Consider the following 19,336-nt stretch of genomic DNA (forward strand, 5'->3'; position numbering starts at 1 on the left):
ACAGGATCTGCTGTACTGGTCAAAATCATCTCCAATGTTCATTCTCATCAAAGTTTTTTATGAAGAAAGGAGTTAGACTGCTTTGTAATGTTGCCTATGATCCAGAACCTTATTTAATACATTAATAAAGCATAATAGAAAATATTGCTATATTGGAATATTTTATGGTCTTTTGGATGCAAGGTACACAAATGTTGTAGAGATGTCACTAAGAAGAAAATATTATCTTGTAGAATGAAGATGAAAAAATCAAAAGAGAAGTTATTGCTGAATACTGTCATAAGTGAGTACATCAAATATATACATTTCATTCTCTTTTTGTTGTTGTTTTGTTTAAATCCTATGTGACTGAAATGTGAGAGTGGCCGAGGCTTTACTTTGAACAGGATCTTTTTCTATTAGATTACAATATAATTATTATAATGTGTTTTTCACAATGTTTTATAGTTAGTCATAAAGCAAAGAGAAAGAGAAAGGCTTCTAGTGATTAGTGGGAGATTGTGGGGAGCTAGAGGGAGCACAAGTAACATTGGAGAGAGTGTTCTGGAACAGATGGGAAATGGGCCATTCTTTTTCCAGAACCAGGATGCAGAGAGAGGTTGATGAGGTAATTAGTGGGTGAGAAAAGGTCAGGGGAGTGTCTTCACCATGAGGGTAGAGTTGTAGTAAGAGTAGTTTGCAGTAAATCAGAGAATGATCTAGTGGTGATGGAGTGGCTGGCTTTGGTCACAAATCATCCTGTAAATTCAATCCAGGTGCTAGGGTGACTGGAGGGATTGAGAAACAGGAAGAATCAGAGTTTCAAACTTGAGTTGGATATTTTTACACTTGCTTTGACTTGGCAGTGTTATAATACTTTACAGCTGTAAGTCCCACTCTGGCTTCTACTTCTGTATATAGGAGTTTTGCCATCAACTTCAACAGAAACAGGATTAGATCCTTGTATAAGATGCCAGTTTGTCTACAAAACTAAACAAAAAACAAACCACCAAATGGCAATTTGCATATAATTTGACTGGATGAGACGAGCAAAACAAAACACAATAGACTGGTTTAATAAATTAGGTGTCCAACACAAACTCATTATGTCTCGTTACAATAAGGCATAGAGGAGTTAAGTATTAATATCTACCTCAAAGGGGTTGCCGTGAGCATTAATTCATTGATATTTTTAACGAGCTGTGAGAATATCATGTGAAAGGTGTTACAGCAGTACAGAATATTAAGCAGCTTTGCTATATGGTGCCACTGTGTGTTACAGCATAGCAGAATAGCCACCTTTAAATCTGATTATTTTGCAGTAGAAGTTGCCAAAGGATGTGTCAGTGTAGAAAGAGGTTAGAGCCAGGAAGAGTACAGCTTATCTGGATGGATGACTCACTGCACAGTAATTTTTATATAAAGACTATATGCTAATATTTGGTACCTTTTATAGATTGAGCCATCGTATGTCACTGTATGCCCTGCGAGGCCAGATCATTGCATACTACAATAGTCTGAAAATCCTGCTAGAAGATTTCCCTGACATCAGAGACAAATACTTCATGATTGGGCTATCTCAAGAGAAAAAGGGGAACAGAGACTCAAAGGAAAATCTTGAGGCTGATCCCAGGTTTGTAATGTCTTCAAAAATTTGTCCCTGGCTGCCAGAGTTTCAAATTAGCAAGTAGAGATGAGAAAAGAACAGTGTAGCTAATAGTCTATATGCACTTTGAGCCACGTTTTCTGCCAGTGTCCAGTTGACCTCTGATTTTGTGCACACAATTGGTTGTGCCTGTGAAAGTCTGAATACATGGAATTCAAATACCCCAAAGACTTCCATCAGCATGGATGGGAGAATCAAATGAATCTAGTTTATGTCCAGAATGTAAACCCTACATTCATAGATTCTCAGGCCAGAAGGGACCATTGTGGTCATCTAGTCTGACCTGAATAGCACAGGCCATAGACCTTCCCCAAAATAATTCTTAGAGCAGATCTTTTAGAAAAAATCCAATCTTGATTTTAAAGTTATCAGTCATGGAGATGCATGGTAAATTGTTCCAATGGTTAATTAGTTTTGTCATTAAAAATTAACCCTTATTTCCAGTCTGAAATGAAATCTTTAACTCCGTTTAGTTAAAGTTGTCTTCTTCTATTTCAGAGTTAAGTGAAACCTGTTAACAAGTGAGAGTACAAGCTCTAGCTCTGTCCCTGAACCCATTGGGATTAAGAACTAGCATCAGTTAACCACTTATCAAGAACTCTAGTTGACTCCCTTAGCCTGGCTGCTTAGCAAGGACTAAATCAAACACACGATTGCCAGATGAGCACAGTTCTACAGGGGTATTTATCCTTCTGCAGTTCATACTACATACCGGTTGCTGTTCCAAGGGTTAAATGGAGATCTCTAGTAGAGAGAGAGAGTCCATAGAACAGTTCAGAAACATCCATCACGCTGCAGGGAAAGACTTGTTTAGCATTGATTCTGCTGCTGAATGGTTTGGCCATTTAGCCCTCACTGAGCTATTATATCGATAAGTCGTGACAGAGTGTATGTTAATAAGGTATTGGCTGATGCAGTAGGCCGACTCCCTTCCACCATCCAAGAAGTGAGTCAATATTGGTTTTTTAGTTTTTTAGTTTTGCATTTCTTTAAAAATACTTTGGGGGGTGGGGGATTGTTACACAACATCTCTTTCAACTATGAAATGTAGCTTGTGGTGAAAAGAGAGAGAACGGGGGGCACGCTAGAAGACAACTTTAATTAGCTTGCTATTAACAAGCAGCTGTTCTCCCTACATTTGAAATGGTGAAGAGCTCCTACGCTAGAAAGTGAATTAAAAGTAACTCAGAGGACTGTAAACTGGGGGAAGAGTAATTTTAAAACTGTCTCTCTTTCCTTCAGCCCTCATCCTTTAACCCCCACCACACTTCCCAACACCACCCCCTGCTTTTTTTGTCCACACTTTCTGTATGTCATTTATTTTCAGTTATATAATTTAAATTAAAAAAACAGCTTAGGACCACCTTGTCTACTGTCTATTAGTTACATTTCAGAGTAGCAGCCGTGTTAGTCTGTATCCACAAAAAGAACAGGAGTACTTGTGGCACCTTAGAGACTAACACATTTATTTGAGCATAAGCTTTCGTGGGCTACAGCCCACTTCATCGGATGCATAGAATGGAACATATAGTGAGGAGATATATATACACATACAGAGAACATGAAAAGGTGGGAGTTGTCCTACCAACTCTAAGAGGCTAATTAATTAAGAGAAAAAACTTTTGTAGTGATAATCAAGATAGCCCATTACAGACAGTTTGACAAGAGGTGCGAGAATACTTAACATGGGGAAATAGATTCAATGTGTGTAGCTTCCATCCTACCTTAGTATTATTTCAGGAAATTAATTCTAGCACCTTCTTATTCTCTGAAATAAGCCTATCACCTACATTTGTACTCACCAGATGTTTGAAGGGTGAGCAGGATGTGCACTCTAGTTTCTCATCACAGGAGGGAGAGAGGGTGGAAGAGGGGTAGAAACTGAAGGAAAGAGCATGGTGGGGAGGGAAGAGAGAAAACACACAGTAAAAATGAATATAAGGTGAAAGGCCAAATAAGAGAAGAAAGAATACTCCTGGGGGAATTCTGTGCCACTGCGCAATGCAGAATTTGCACAGAATTAATGTTCTTCTTTGAGTGATGGTCCTTATACGTATTCCAAACGCAGGTGTGCATGCGTGCCATGCGTTGGAGCTGGAAGTCTGTCAGCAGCCATGTCCGTTGCGACGCACGGTCACCTTACATCGCCACGTGCGCCATGAGAGGTTATAAGAGGCCGTGTGGAGCGACGCGCCCCCAGTTCCCTCTTACTGCCTGGTCAGAGTCAGAATCCTCTCTTCACTCTTGTACGCTCTACAAGAATGACAGTCTGTTGTAGGTAGATAGTACTATTTCCTTTCTCTTCGTACATCTGTAAATATGTTAGTTTGGTTAGTTAGTGTATATAGTAGTCCCTTATGGGGTTTCTCCCGACCCCTTTGAGGGATTATGCCCTGAGTTCCAGGGTTCAAGAACTGCGCCTCATGCCCTCATTCATTCTCCATGAGCAACGAGCACATGCGCTGCCTCTACTGCCTGGGTGAGACACACCTTGTCGCCTGCTGCAATATTTGCAAGTCCTTCCCGTCAAGGACCTGCGACGCTCGACGTCAGCGCCTCTGCAAGTTCCTCATGGCGGAAGTGCTCTGGCCTCAAGCTGAGTCTGATCCCGGATGGTCAGTGCTGGCTGTGCACCACCCATCACTGACTGTGAGTGCCCCGCCCTTGGCTTCACTTTCAGATCCAGCAGCACCACCAAGACATGAGAAGATGCACAAGAACAGTTGCAAGTGCTCTCACTGCAGTAAGTCCCCATCGTAGACCGCTGCACCACACCATGTTTCCTCCCCAAGCCGGGTTCGGTCAAGTGAGACATCGCATGATGACTCCGCTGGGCCACCCCTAAGGCAGGGGGCAAGGTGAAGCAGAAGCAAAACCCGCCAGAACCACCAGTTCCCGAGAGGACCGAGGCTCCCAGCAGCCCGCCGGAGTGCACTACTCAGCCACGTTAGCCACCTTCACCAAAAGATGAGCCGTTCCTCCTCAGCTGTGACCCACCACTGCCGGTCGCGGTACCGCCTGCACCGATGGCTCTGCCACTGCTGGAGGCTTCTTTGGACTCGGAGGGCTTCTTGGCAGAAGTGCCATCCTTCTCCCTGGTCTCCTGGTGTAGTGCAGACTCCCTGGGCTCACCTGCCTTTTCTGGCACCCTACGCTCTGGGCCCGCAGTACCATCAACACCCGGCCTTCTGGCACCACTGGCCCGCATGGGACCCTTATTGCCGCCCATACCCACTGTTGGTGGCCTCATATCAGCCCACGTCAGCCCCTCCGCTGGCTCTGCTAGTCCTGGACCTGGAGGAGGACCTGGCGCTTGATCCAACACTGCCGACCCTGACGGCAGGCTCCTCCTCTCCGGACAAGACCCTGATCCCATCTACCTTCTCCTCTCCTGACTGCCACCACCAGTACCAGGAGCTGCTACAGACGATGGCCCATGACAAAATATGCAAAATTTTGCAGAATTTTAAACTGTGTGCAGAATTTTAAACTTTTTGGCACAGAATTCGCCCAGGAGTAAAAGAAGAGGGTTTCAAGAGAGAAAATAAATGAACAGTTATAGAAGAATCAGTCCAAATGGGAAAAATTAAAAAACAAACAAACAAACAAAAACCAAAGAAAAGATGTGTCAAGGAACCTGATCCTAAACCCCACTAAAATCAGTAGAGACACCCATTGACTTCAGTGAGTCTCTGGATCAGGTGCCATGAAAAAAATTGGATAATAAAGTGGTTACCCTCAATCTTTACAGTTTTGCCTTAGGTAACTTGGTAATGTTATCTGAGTATTAGCAATATTCCCTGCTAAAGGACAGGAAATGCACAAATGCTGAGATAATTTTGTTAATTTATCTAAGATAGTCAAACATTTAGCTGTGACACTCTGAGTATCTTTCCAGGACCTGAAGGAGAGCTGTGTGTGGCTCTAACGCATCTCTCTCTCTCTCTCTCTCTCTCTCTCTCTCTCTCTCTCCAACAGAAATTAGTCCAATAAAAGATATTACCTCACCCACCTCTCTCTAAAAAGATTTTCTGGCAAATACAGAGGCAAGAAAGACGGGGGGGGGGGGAAGGGAAACATTGGTATTTGTTTTATATTATAGAAAGTCTGTGTTTTACCTAGTATCTTTAAGCTTAAATTGTGCTTTGGCTCTTTCTGAAGTGTGTGTGGAGGAGTGCAGCTAGAATGATGGGGGGTGGGGTGGGGTGGAATTCTGAATAATTTCCCAGATATCACCAGGGCAAATGGCCTCGTCTGGATGCTATATAAGTTGTCTTGTTTCTTTCTGAAAAGTTAACATAACATACCACATCATAGCAGAAATAAATGACATTGACCTCTTGGGGAGGGGAGGGGCATTCTTTCCTTAACCCAACCCTGGAGAAAACACCATTTAAAATGAAATGGAGCTATGTGTGCATCGAAGAGGGGGGGAAACAGACCCCTTTGATGGAGAGATTAAATATACAGACATCCATGCTATGGGAGCATGCTCACTATTGAGAGCATTGCCTTTGGGGTGAACTGCAGCTGTTGTACTTGGTCTCTCCCTGCTGTTAGGGCTTCCAGGCAATGGTGTAAAATGGAGGAAACAGATAAAGAGAGTAAACAGTAACGTCACCTGGTAAAGTGCAGTTTCCTTGGGTACAGTTTGTTCTTATCGTTCCTTATGCAAAATAGGTAATGAACAGCTGGTTAAACAAATCCTACCCAAAGGTAATTCTCTCATTTACAACACACTGCAGTTAACCATTCGTTATTCCACTCCCACACAGATGCAAGTTGTTCTTTCTGCTGTTTGACCTCTCTCTTTAATCACAATAATAATTAATAAGTATAAAACTCACTTTGATGTAAATCAAACTTATTCCCCCCCACTCATAGGTGCTGGAACTAGGGATGCGGGAGGTGCTGCAGCACCCCCTGACTTGAAGTGTTTTCCATTATATCCAGGGTTTACAGTTTGGTTCAATGGCTCTCAGCCCCCCCACTATAAAAATTGTTCCAGCATCCCTGTCCCCACTGAGTTTAAACCTCTCATCTGAGACTAAATTAGTTCAATATTGTATTTCATGCTCATGTGCACTGAGACAAGAAGTGGCTGTTTTGTTTATGTGGAAAAACAAAAAAATACATGGTGCATATTCTAACTTTATAATTTAACATCTTCTGACAAGAATATGGGGCTGTCTACTGAAAGTTGTACAGGAATTTAAGCAAATATTCATTGTAGACTTTTAATTCTTATGAATTGTTGTAGCCCTGCCTATTACTATGGAAGAAGGAAGTTACATTATCCAAGGTCTACATTTCTAATTTAACTTTGTTTACCAAGAGAGGGAGGATCGTAGAACCTTGAGGATCCCTGCTGATTCTCCCACGTTATAACACTTCATCACCACACTGGGCCAACTCCTTCCAAACAGGGCTGCGTGTGACTCCTTTGAGCCTGGCTGTGTTGTTTCTGAGACAGACAGAAGCAGTCAATCAGAGAATGATGCAAGATAGTGCTATCCTATGCCAAAGTTGAACACTTTTGCCTAGGGATCGAAGAGACAATCCTACAAAGTGCCTCTTGTGAGGTGTCAAATGTCTTCAGTTCTCGTTGACGTCAATAGAAATTGGGGCCACTCAGCACTTTGCAGGAGCCATTCAGAACCTTGTAGGAATGGGCACCAAGCTCATTATTTTGCAGGGCTGGCCCATGGCTTATTATTTTTGAATAAATAATACCACTCTGGTTGAGAGAGGCCATTTGGCATAAGTGACAGTTGTGTATTTGGTTCAGAGAAGCCTTTTGCAGGGCATTCTGGTCTCCTAGGTTGGTACACTATAAGACCTGGTTGAAAACCCACTGAAGTCAATGGAAAGATTCCTATTGAATTCAATGGGCTTTTGAATCTGGCCTTTAGCAAGCATTTGATCTCTGAAATATGCTTATTTCTAGCTGTTCCAATCTTTGGGGTAAATCCCAAGCCCAAATGGAAGTTTTGCCTGAGCTAGCAAGAGGTTTTTTTGCCCAACTTTTAAGTGAGAATTACAACATTGTAGTATTTAGATTTAAAAATTATTTCAGAGACTTTTATTTAGTTGTAACATTCCAAAGTGACAGGAATCTATCATTTCCCCCATCTAACAGGTCATTTCAGGCACGACCACATCGTTTGTTGTCTCCTGATGGGCAAGCCTTCCTCAATTTATGGTTCATTCCTCACCCTTCTGAGGTGCTGATTATGTTTAAAATGCTGCCAGAGAAGGTTGGTATTTATAAACTTAAAGAGAGATTTTGTTTTCTTAATCAAAGCATGTAGCTGTATCTGGAGGACAGACCACATTCTTCATACATGTTGAAATGTTGCTTTGTCATTAGAGATGACTAGCCCTGGGAAATAAACAAACTCGCAGTGTGTTGATTAGAATGTCTTCTACAATTAGGATGTGCCATTGGAGTGGTGTGTCAGGTCACAGGCATTAAGAAAAAAGGTTGTATCCTCTGTGTTTGAGACACAGGAGCAAAAGATAAAAGGATAGCAGGGTAATGCAGGTTAGTTTGGATCTTTATTAAAACCAGCCATGTTGGATCCCCTCTGCCTACAGACAAACCTGCATGCCCCAACCCTTCCCCTGCTGTCCATCCATCTGTCTCTCCCCCCTGCCTTCCCCAAATGTATAGGGAAGTAGCAGGGATGTTGGCTCTAGTAGCTGTGTTAAGAGGAAAGTGGGGGTTTAAAATGTGAGGAGGGAAAATAGAGAGACACCGTAACATACCAATTCTTTGCTCCTGATCTATTTATCTTTTTCATGGGGGGAAAAAGTTTGTATTTAAACAGTACAAAAAGACACTCATTCAAGACTCTAGGAGCCCTAACACTCAGTAGTACAAGATAACATTTTAGATTGTAAGCTCTTCATGGAAGAGGCAGTCTTCTGTTCTATGTTTGTCCAACACCCACCCAGTGGGCCCTAATCCTGACTGTGGTCTCTAGGTACTACTGGGATACAAATAATCAGTAATCTTCATTCATGAATATTTGCTATTGCTATGTATTTTCTTCACATTCTCTGTCTATCATTTGAAGGGTTTTCTCCCAATGTTTATTTTATCTGCAGGCTGCTTACAGAGCACTCAGGCAGAGCCTGCAGATTGTGGCAGCACTTCATGACATCGTTTCATACCTTTTCAGTTTTGCTCAATTAGGAAACTCCCCAAACTGTTTTGATTCCCTAAATCCAGAGCCTCTGACCGCAGACTGGGGAGGGAACGAAAGGATCGGTAAGTAACAAATACATCACCATCAGTGGTCAGAGCAGGCTCAGAAAAACCTTTCAACAAAAAAGAGGACAGTTACTGACTGAAATGGTGCCTTTTACCTTAAATATATAGTATATGATGATGTAGTGCCAGAAAATACCTTTATCCACCCCCATATTTTCACGTCTCAAGGTTTAAATCAATTAAATTGCCCTAATATCAAATGCTTTCAGTACATTCCACTATGCACATTTTGTGATCTCACAGCCTTTTACAAACATGAATGAACGTGACCTCACCACACCCCTATGAAGTAGGTAAGTAGCATCATTCCCATTTTACAGATGAGAAAACTGAGGTATCAAGGGAGTTAAGTATCTTGCCCAAGACACAAAACAACTCTATGGCAGAGCCAGAAATGGAAGACACATCTTCTGTCTCCCAATTCTGTGCTTTGATCACTAGACCTTCTACTTCCTCCTCCTCCCACCACCACATAGGTCTTATAAATCTTATTTCAGAATAAGTAATAATTAGTTGTTTAAATTTTTTTGGGCTGGTCAGATTTTCCCACGTCTTTCTACTATGTGGCTCCTACAATGTGAAATGATGCTTCTGCAGATGGAGCAGAACTCGTTTGGCCTCAGAGCCATTGAACAGCAGATGCCCTTTAATTAAGACAAACACCTGATAATTTCAGGAGATGTGTGTAATGTCTGGTTTTTGCACCAGCCTTTCACTCCCAGTCAAGAGCAAATATTAGCACAATAATGTTCCAAAAGCCAGAGATTACAGGATAGTGCACTGGTTAAATTGGGAGGGTTTGGCTGCTGTACGATAAACTGGGGTTAAACAAGATAAACAAGAAAGTTGTCCAGGCTGCGCTGCACAATTGATTGCCTTCCAAATACTCTTATAACACAATGAAATTCTGTACTAAATAGAGTAAGATTAAGTGGCTACAACAAAGCCTTATTTGTGTAGAAAAATCCCACAAATGCAATGTGCATGTCTATCCTGACACAAGTACAAGGCCGTTTACAACTAGTACCTCTAAAATTCAGAATAAAAAAGCCTGTTTGGTTGATTTTTTGTGTGATGTCACATGGTATTATGGAGCGGCGTGGAGATCACAGTACTTTCTCCTGTGGCGAAGATAGAAGCCTCAGAGAGACAGTCCCAGACATCTTTACATTCAAATCTACAGGCTTTACCTGAGACCCTTCTTTGTTGTCCAAGAAAACCTCCTCCTCACCTTTACTCTTCCTCAATATGTCTCCTAACAGCTTAAGAACCAGCCTTGCAACCCTCCTATATTGCTTGTAAAATCAGAGTCTACTCTGAAAAGTCTCTCTGTAAATATGGCATCATCTCTGTAAAAATGTGTCCCAGTAACTTTCAGATCAAATCTGCTTGGTTTACAAGTGAGAAGATGGCTTTCCTAGGTGCCAATGCTATAAGCTCAGACTGGAATTTGAAAGGCAAACTGTATTCATTCTGGATCACTCAGTACCAACAATAAGAGATTCTCCTCTCACATTGATGTGAGAGCAGTTTGTGTCTGACATGCTTGAAATTGCTCCTGGCTTCGGCTGGTGTAAATCAGAGGGGACTCAAGCCCAGAAATTCTGCTACTGAAGCTTAGTTAAGAATTCTGATGATGATGCATGTGCCAGACTAGGATCCAGCTCTCTTCCCGATAGTTATGTGGGCTCTGCAGTGTTAATACAAGTAAAAAGTAGCAGAATATCAGTCCGGCATTCGAGTCAGAAGACATCACTTCAAATGCATGCAGGAAGCAGCTCTGTTGAGTGAGTACCATAGTGACTTCTTTGGCTTTACTTTGTTTTTTTGGCCTAAGATCTCCTCTTGTTCCTACACTGAGAGACTTGACCTCTCACCAGCTCTGAAACTTTCCTCTAATTGAGAAGCAGTGCCATAGTGCTTTAATTGACACTCTCGTCCTTGCTTGAGCATCACCAGTTATCTGTGGGGAAGGTGGGCTGTGTTGACTGTTCAATAATTATTGAAAATGTTTCAGACACTTTTGTGTCCCCCCAACCCCATTGTGGAGTGGACAAAACCTGTTGGAACACACTGGTCAGTGTAAAAGTAGTGCTAGAGGGCCTTCCTTTTTACCACAGCGTAAACTCTTCAGCCCTTCTGTGAGAGACTTGGGATGGAATGCATCAGTACAGGAGATGGGCATTTTAAGGTCCTGTGTCCATCTTTAGAACAAAAACATTCACCGTGCTAGCCTAAAGCAATATGCTCTAATTTTTATCAAATAAAGGCCCCCACACAGTCATGCTATGAAGATTTGACCTGGATATTGTTTGCATGATTTTGTTCTGAATAATCTGTATGATTTATTCTGTTTGTAAATAGGATAATTCATTCAGATTTATTTGAACACAAACATAAATAAGTAGAAAATCCTGAGGGGGAAGGAAAGAAAGATATCTTAAAGATGAGACACATGTTGAAGTTATCAGAAAGTCCCATTCTTATTTTCTGCACTTACCGGTACTTGCTTCCTTTCACTGATGGTAGACTGTCAGAAAACTGCAACACACTATGCCAAGGGAGGGGGGCTGTCACCTCCTGCAGCACTCCGTCTCTACCAAGCAAGGTAGCAAAAAGCATTGCATTCTGGCCTCCTGCTTGGCAGTGCAGAATGTTACCACAGGTTGCTTGGTTAGCTCATAATGATTTTATCTTTGACCAGCAGATTAAAAAGGCAGGATTTTGTTTCCTTTATTAAATCAGTTGCGTAACTCTTTTTTTCAAAGATAAAACAGATGAAATGTATACCGTATGCAGAAATGGTATCTGTTACATAATAGATTTTACTTATGACTAGGGTTAAGCTGTATTGCAGCTTTCTAAGTGCACTCAGCAATGGGATGGTTTTCAGCAGTCGGATTATACCTGTATACAGTGGGCTAGATTCTCGAAACATTGGACATATTTGTGCATGTTTACAACAGAAAATTTTTGTGGTAGTGTATAATGCATATGTAGGTTGCCATATGTGGTATTTGTATGACATTTCAAGCCACATGCTTTTGTGTGTTTACGTCAGGGCCGGTGCTTCCATTTAGGCAACCTAGGTGGTCGCCTAGGGCACCAGGATTTGGGGGGGGGGTGGCATTTTGCTGCCATCGGCGGCAATTCTGCGGCGGGGGGTCCTTCCGCGCTCCGGGTCTTCGGCGGCAATTCTGCGGCAGGTCCTTCACTCGCTCCGGGACCCGCCGCCGAAGTGCCCCGTTGACCAGGAGTGCGGAAGGACCCCCCCGCCACAGAATTGCCGACGACGACCGGGAGCGCGGAAGGACCCCCGCCTAGAGCGCCAAAAACTCTGGCGCCGCTCCTGGTTTACGTAGCTATACAACTTTGCACTACTCAAAGACTGAGCGGCTGGAGATCTGACTATGATAGTGTAAGTGTAATTTTAAAAGAAAAATTGAGGGAAGCTTCCTTTCTGGCCTGACAGTTTTTAAATGAATGAAAAATCAGGTCTAAATATGAAATTTCTTTCATTCCTTGAAAATGAAAGAGACCAATACTGCCCTCGGCTGTATCCAGTCAGAGTTGTATATGTGCAGAATTTGTTTTGTGATAATTTTTATGCTATTATTTGGATGTATAAGCAGGATTCTTATAATCAAATACCTAAAATAAACTGATTAAAAAACCCATGTTCTAAGTCTGTCTGCCTTTAAATAAGTCTGAAAAAGTTCACTGCATGAAAGAACTATAGCAAATCATAAAGATTTGCATTCCCTTTTATTTTAATACAGTTATGTTGACTTTAATGTTTTGGGTCATTTAACTTATCAAAAAGGACTTAGTACATTGAGCACACACTAAAAAACACACTCAAATGTACTAGTGACTTCATTTAAGGAGTGTGTGGCTGAGAAAAACACATTTAATAAGCTCTGAAAACCACCCGGAAGTCTGAGCTCATAATGATCATCAGCCAGAACCGCACAATCGAATGCATACGGGAAGGTTGTGTAAAATATATTTTTATTTCATATGTCACATTTTTAAAAATCCAAATAAATACGACAGATTCTGCAGAAGTTAGATATTCCCTTAACACTTTTCATAAGATTGTTCTGGCCCTTTGTGCCTGACAAAAATATCCTCTTCTTTCACTGCTCATTCATAGCCACTCCTCTGCCCAGAAGTGACTACATTTCACTGATAAAGTTATGGTGATCTGAGCCTCCTAATGGATAAGACATTGGTCTTCTAAGATAGGGACTGTGAGTTCAAGTCCTGTCAGTGGTGGGTAAGCAGTTTGAGGCACTCAGATAATACAGTGACAGGTGCTAACACAAGAACCTAGGGAGAAGATTTCTATACACCAATAGATTATAATGTGCTTTGGGATTAAAAGTGTTGGATGAACATGAAATGTTCTTTGCTGGTTTAAAAAAAAACTAAACATGCTGGGCCTGATGATCCTACAATTGCAGGGTGTCTTTGAAGAAGATAGTGCTCTGTACCTTGCAGAATCAGCTCCCTAATGGTATGTCTACCCTGCAATGTAAGCCCAGGGTTAGTGGGACTCTAATCAGATGACTCTGGGTTAGAGCATCTACACTGATTGCTTTTTAACCCTATGTTAAGAATTTTCTTACCCAGACTCAAACCTGGAGCCCTGGCATCCACACTGCATCACCTAGACCCAAGTCAAACTGACTATATCCCTGTCTCCCTGGGGTCCTCCCAAAATGTGGCCACTCTAGTCCTTTGACCATGGTGCACTGTGGGGAAAACTTGACTGTCCACCCTGCATGGAACAGTCTGCTAACACATCCTGCCCAGCAGTCATTTTGGTCTGTGCACTCCCAGCTTCTGGAGCCAACACATGAAGGAGGAATCTTTTGAAGAACTTTTCTTGTTTGTGCTTTCACTCCTGTGTCAGGAAACAGGCACAGCTTTCATGAGATGCTGGTGGACATTTCAGTGGCATTTTCTGACCCATCACAGGCACTTGACAGAGCTTTTGGAGGAGGAGGAGGAAGAGAAGAAGGACACAGACATGGCAGACTCGAACTGCCTGGTGCTGTTCATGACACTTGGTATAGCTGCTGTGGGCAACAAAGAGAGGCTGGTGGGATCACATCATAATGCTGACCAGGGGTGGATAAACTAAAGGCTTAAGGTCTGATCCTGCTCCCTCTGAAGTCAATGGCAAAATGACTATTGACTTCAATAGGAAAAGGGTTGAGTCAACCTTTTTTCTCATTGGTGTTATGTTAAAAATTTGTGATATACGTAAGAATGCTAATAGAACCATTCTTTTAAGAGGTCTGTAACCTTTTATTCCTTATGCCTCTCTCTCTCTCTGCCCAAACTATGTCCCCACAATCCTCCAATTGCCATATCTTCTTCCCTACAGCATGTTTTTGCAAGGCTGAAAACAATGTCCGAAGACAGCAAAAATTATTTTGTTCCAGAAGCACAATTCTCCTGGGGGGGAAGGCCTTTGGTCAAGAAGTGGAAGATTTTTAGAGGTTAAAATAGATCACTGGGCCAGTATATATTAGCATGCATTTCCTATTGCCTAATTTGATGGATTTATTGTTGTCCTGGGAACTATAGGAACTGAACTTCAAGAACTACAAAAAATGATTGACAGCCTTCAAAACCCCTTGGATCCTAACAAAGTTGCCCAACTGCTAATCATTCAAAGAGAAGTTATGTTTCTACAGTTTGATGCAGCAGTCAGACATTTATTACGGTGAGAGTTAAAAGTGCTAATTCCAAAAAATCATCTCTGCCAGGCTCTTTTATAAAGTACTGTGACCGGGTTTTAATTCAGTTCAAGAGGAAGGAGCTGTCTTAACACAAGTAGAAAAGATGAATTTAAAACAGCTGTACATAGTTCATCTATCAATTGACAGATTCCTTATCTGCTATATTTAAGAGGATTTCAATTTAGCGTATCTGAGTACAGTTTATCTGTGAATGTGAGGCTTATTGGTAGTGTTCCTGTGTCATGTGCATTAGACATTCAAAAGAGAATTTTCTTAACTTTATCTATATCAATACAATTGTGATTTACAGTGTTGATAGATTATGGGCACTGCCACCCAGCACAGAGGGATAGTAGGGAGTGACTCCTACTCCCTCCCCTTTTAATTGCTGTTCTGTAGTATAATTTGATTGTTGTGGGAAGATGATGTAAACACAGCATTGATTTGTTGACAGATTGCAGATCCACAGGGAACCAGAAATAAAAAACAGGCTAGTTTGCTTTATCTTTTACTCACTAAGGCATTGTGGGCAATTGGTTAGGAAAACATTTCACTTTGATAAAGATTAGTATGCTGACAGGAAATTAAAGCAAATATGCTGTATGCTACATCTGTATCACTTCTTTATTGAGAGCATGATTAAAGTTCATTTTCTCCAAACTGGGGTTATAATGCAAGTGAGAGTATAGTGACACTAAACTGCAAATTGCTTTATTATGAGTCCTTTGACATATTCCAGCTGTGAATGCTCGAGGTGTCCTTAAAACTTGTCTGACAACTCCTTTATTGCTAAAAATACTCTATTTATTTATCTTATTTATGTATTACTTGTACAGCACCATATGTGCATATGAAACATGCAAAAAGACTGGGTCCCTGCCCCAAGGAGCTTACAATTAAAGGGTGATGAGCGCTTCCTGAGAGAACGGGTGTTGAGGGTGCTCATCACCTTGCAGGAAATAGTTTGGCTTCAGGCCTTGAGTTAAAAGGTGTGCAAAAAATGTGGAGATGAGAAATGTCTGTAGTAAAAGAGATTCAGAAGAACTTACAGAGCTATTGTATATTTAGGCCGATTTCCAGTTTAGTTTTTGGATGTTTCGTTTATGTAGTGTGTGTTTATAAAGTATATAACAAAATAGCATAATATCTCTATGGAAGAACGCACTATGGATCTGGGATCTCTTTGCTCATATGCTCTTAGTCATTTAGACATTATGGAAACATTTCACTTTTCAGGCTGGAGTCGCAAACGGGTAAAGTAATGATGGTGTCCTCCTTATAACTTTTAGCCTAGCGGTTAGGGCACTCATCTCAGATATGCGAGACCCAGTTCAATCCCACTATCCTCTGCTTGATGTGGAGAAGGGATTTGAATTTGGATCTTCCACACTGCAGGAGTCTCCTAGCTACTTCGCTATGGGATATTCTGGGGTGGGGTGCTCTCAATCTCTCTTGTTGAACCTGCTCTACTTCATATAAATAATTAAATAGTTATTGAATCAAGGACTTGAACATAAATCTCCTAGATCCTAGGCAAGTGCCCTAATCACCAGGCTATAGGGTCACTCTCTCCCTGCCTAATGCCTGTGGCAAGTCATAGTCATTTAAATGTTTACTGGGTTTTTTTCAGTTTGCCCCCAAAATGTCATTTTTGGTTCAACTTCTAAATGAAGCTTTTTTTCAGTTTTCTGGAATTGCCAGCAAACCAACAAATCCATTATTTGCCCAGCTCTACTCCTGACTCATAGTCATGTTCTTCAGTTACAAGCTAGCCCTTCTACCATGAGAAGAGCTGCTTTCCATTAAATGTCCCTGGCATTAGTAGGATGTTATTTTCACTTACGTTAATCCACGGGCTGGTGGATACATTTTTGAGCCGTAGTTTCTTATGCAATTGCAAGTGGCCAGTCACTGCATTCAGCTTAAGCATAGCAACTAAGGGCTTGTCTATGGACTTGCTTTAGTCTGCACTTGCATGCCATGCACGACCTAGCCCACGTGGACCCGTTGGCATGCACTAAAATTTCCCTAGCGTGTAGGGACTACCTTAACATGAACTAGGGAACTTTTAGTGCGCACCAGCAGGGTGTACACAGACCAGTTAGTGCGTGACCTACTAGTGTGGACTAAAACACCATGTAGACAAGCCCTTAGCTTTTCACTAAGTACATAACTACAGTCAGTTGCAGGTCACTGCCCACGACTGCGATGTTCAGTTCAGCATATTAATATGAATGTGTAAGCTAGTTACAGACTATATTTCAATTTTTTTTTTATAAAGATGGTATTTAAAAAGTGATTTTGGTGTCTCTTCAGAGAAGTATATTTGTCCTCTGGGAATAGTTTGGCTTACCAGAGTGTTACAGACAGTATGCACCATGGGCTGCCTCCCCTGAGTAACTCTGCAGTAAGGAGTGTATTTGCCTCACAGCTCTGGCTCCCGCAGCTACTGGACCTACGCAGCCCCATGGTGAGTAAAATGTACTTTCAAAGAATGAATGATTTGATTTGTTTCCTGTCTGTACTTGGGTGCTGAGTGGAGAAGTCGTTGTCAGTTCTTGCTGTGATATCCATTCTGTGGTAGCACAGAACTTAGTACTTAGTGACTTTTCGTTTCTGTGATCATAGTCAGTTTCACTTTGTCACTGGGGTCCCTAGAAAAAGTCCACTAATTAGCAAGTAATCATAAAAACTAAAAAATAGAAGAGAACTATTACTGTAAGTCATCATATCCCTTGTATCCAGAATAGGATTATTCCCTACACTGTATGTTGGATCATTTTATCTACCCTAATTGTAATGATGGACCTTCCACTAACTTCCTGTTGTGGGTCATCAGATGCATTACAGAAAAAGGCTAGTCATAGGGCCTGATACAAAGCCTACTGAAGTTAACTTTCCTTTGACTTCTTTGGATTAAACCCATAGATGCTAGGGTTAGTAGATGTTTCCAGATATTCAGTTTAAACTTTCCTTTGCTCATTTTAATCCTAATACTCCTAGCTATACTCCACTGGATCACCCTAAATGACTACTTTCCTACCTTGGTGTTGCACCTTTTAAGTCCTTACAGAATTGTGAAACTTCTGCAGTCGGTAGCTTGCTCTAAATCAGCGGTTCTCAAACTGGGGTCCGTGGACCAGGGGGTCTGCGAGTCATGTCTGGGGCCACTGGCCCCGCTGATCAACTCCTTCCCCTCCCTCCCAGTGCCTCCTGTATGCTGCGGAACTGCTGTTCAGCGGTGTGCAGGAGGTGCTGGGCAGGAGGGGGAGGATTGGGAAAGGGGCGCGCTTGGGGGAGGGGGTGGAAAGAGGTGGGGAAGAGGAGGGGCAGGGTTGGAGCAGGGCAGGAAGAGGAGGGGCAGGGTTGGAGTGGGGCAGGAAGAGGAGGGGCAGGGATGGCACCTTGGGGGAAGGGGTGGAGTGGGGGCGAGGCCTGGGGCTGAGCACCCTTGGGGAAAATTAGAAGCCGGTTTGGGGGTCTGTGAAAAATTTTAAATCAAAATGGGGATCCTCTGGTTGCTAAAATTTGGTGTGTTAGCTTCTCCTCTCTCCTGGTGCGCACAAGCACTGCACTGGAACGCTGCCCAGCTTCTGCAGGGATGTACTCAGAAGGAGAATGGGGTCCCTGCACCCTCTTCTCTCTCTCGTGCTACAGAGGGCAGGATTTTGCCTTTAATGCCTAAGCATAGTGCTGTCAACGTATGACCACTGAACTCCTCCTTTCTTTCAATATAGTTTGTGGTAAAACCCAAAGATAATGAAATTTTAAAAAATGTGAAAGTAATGTTAAATCTGACACCAGCTTCCAATAATCCAGGAAATGTAGGGTAAAGAGAACAGTCCCTTAACTCATCCCATTGTTGTCTCAGTAGTCCTAGTACATCCTATATAGTTCCAATTAAACACTTTTATCTGCAACTCATGCAAAGAAGTCAGAGCATGGTATATTACAGAATAAGCAGCAGCCTGCACTGTGATTTCCTTCCTCAGCTCAAGTTAGATGAGACCTTTATTATTGTTTGAACATTATTTTTGTGCTTCTGAATGTTATCTGAATTTGTTTTAGACATTGACACTGTTTCCTTGGAGGGCATTTCTAGTAGATGGAGGACCGTTTCCAGTCACTATCCACAATCTAAATACCATAAATTATAACATGCAGGTATGGTGACTGCTACTTGTTGTACATCCAAAAGTTACTGTGCCTGTCTCCAAAGGCACAGTGACAATATGATAATTGTTCTGCATTAAAACAAGTCCTTCCCTTTGATAGTAACACATTATTTTGTCATTTAAAAACCCCAAATTATTTTACCATTCACCATTTGTTTGTTTATTTAAAAAAACTGCTGCTCTTGGACAATGAAATTGAACTAGGCAATTTCATTTTTTAGTTCTCCTGCAGCTACCACAATGTTGTTGTGCTTGGGTAACAAAGTTCTTCCATGACTTTTAGGTCCACAGTGCCAGAGGCTTCCAGTAGAATCCATCTGTTCATACAAATGGATGGATGACTTTTAAAGTAATTGTACTAACAATAACTCATTACCATAGTTACTCACTGAGATCTGTCTGGGTAACCTAGAAAAATCACCAGCTGTGTCTCCTCCTCTAGTTGTGCCTGTGCAGACTGAGTGATGACGACCGAAGAGTTGCTCAT

At 41.9% G+C, this 19,336-nt stretch overlaps 1 protein-coding gene across 1 annotated transcript; it reads left to right on the plus strand.

The window, feature by feature from the left end:
* Window positions 1-7,878: 7,878 nt before the first annotated feature.
* Window positions 7,879-19,314, plus strand: LOC135876212 (coiled-coil domain-containing protein 162-like). The gene is made up of 6 exons (XM_065401412.1): window positions 7,879-7,902; window positions 8,756-8,918; window positions 14,520-14,658; window positions 16,991-17,144; window positions 18,743-18,838; window positions 19,231-19,314. Exons 1-6 carry the CDS (start codon window positions 7,879-7,881, stop codon window positions 19,312-19,314), a joined length of 660 nt encoding a protein of 219 aa, XP_065257484.1.
* Window positions 19,315-19,336: the final 22 nt, after the last annotated feature.

This window comes from Emys orbicularis, chromosome 3 (genome assembly GCF_028017835.1).
Source record: "Emys orbicularis isolate rEmyOrb1 chromosome 3, rEmyOrb1.hap1, whole genome shotgun sequence".
NCBI classification, from domain to species: Eukaryota; Metazoa; Chordata; order Testudines; family Emydidae; genus Emys; species Emys orbicularis.

What these genes read in the sequence shown, in the direction of transcription:
- LOC135876212 (XM_065401412.1), top strand. Translation starts at nt 7,879, where the DNA reads ATGTTTAAAATGCTGCCAGAGAAG. An exon ending in GCAGTCAGACATTTATTACG is followed by an intron (nt 14,659 to 16,990) that starts GTGAGAGTTAAA and finishes GTGTCTCTTCAG; the next exon opens with AGAAGTATATTTGTCCTCTG. An exon ending in CCATAAATTATAACATGCAG is followed by an intron (nt 18,839 to 19,230) that starts GTATGGTGACTG and finishes TCATTACCATAG; the next exon opens with TTACTCACTGAGATCTGTCT.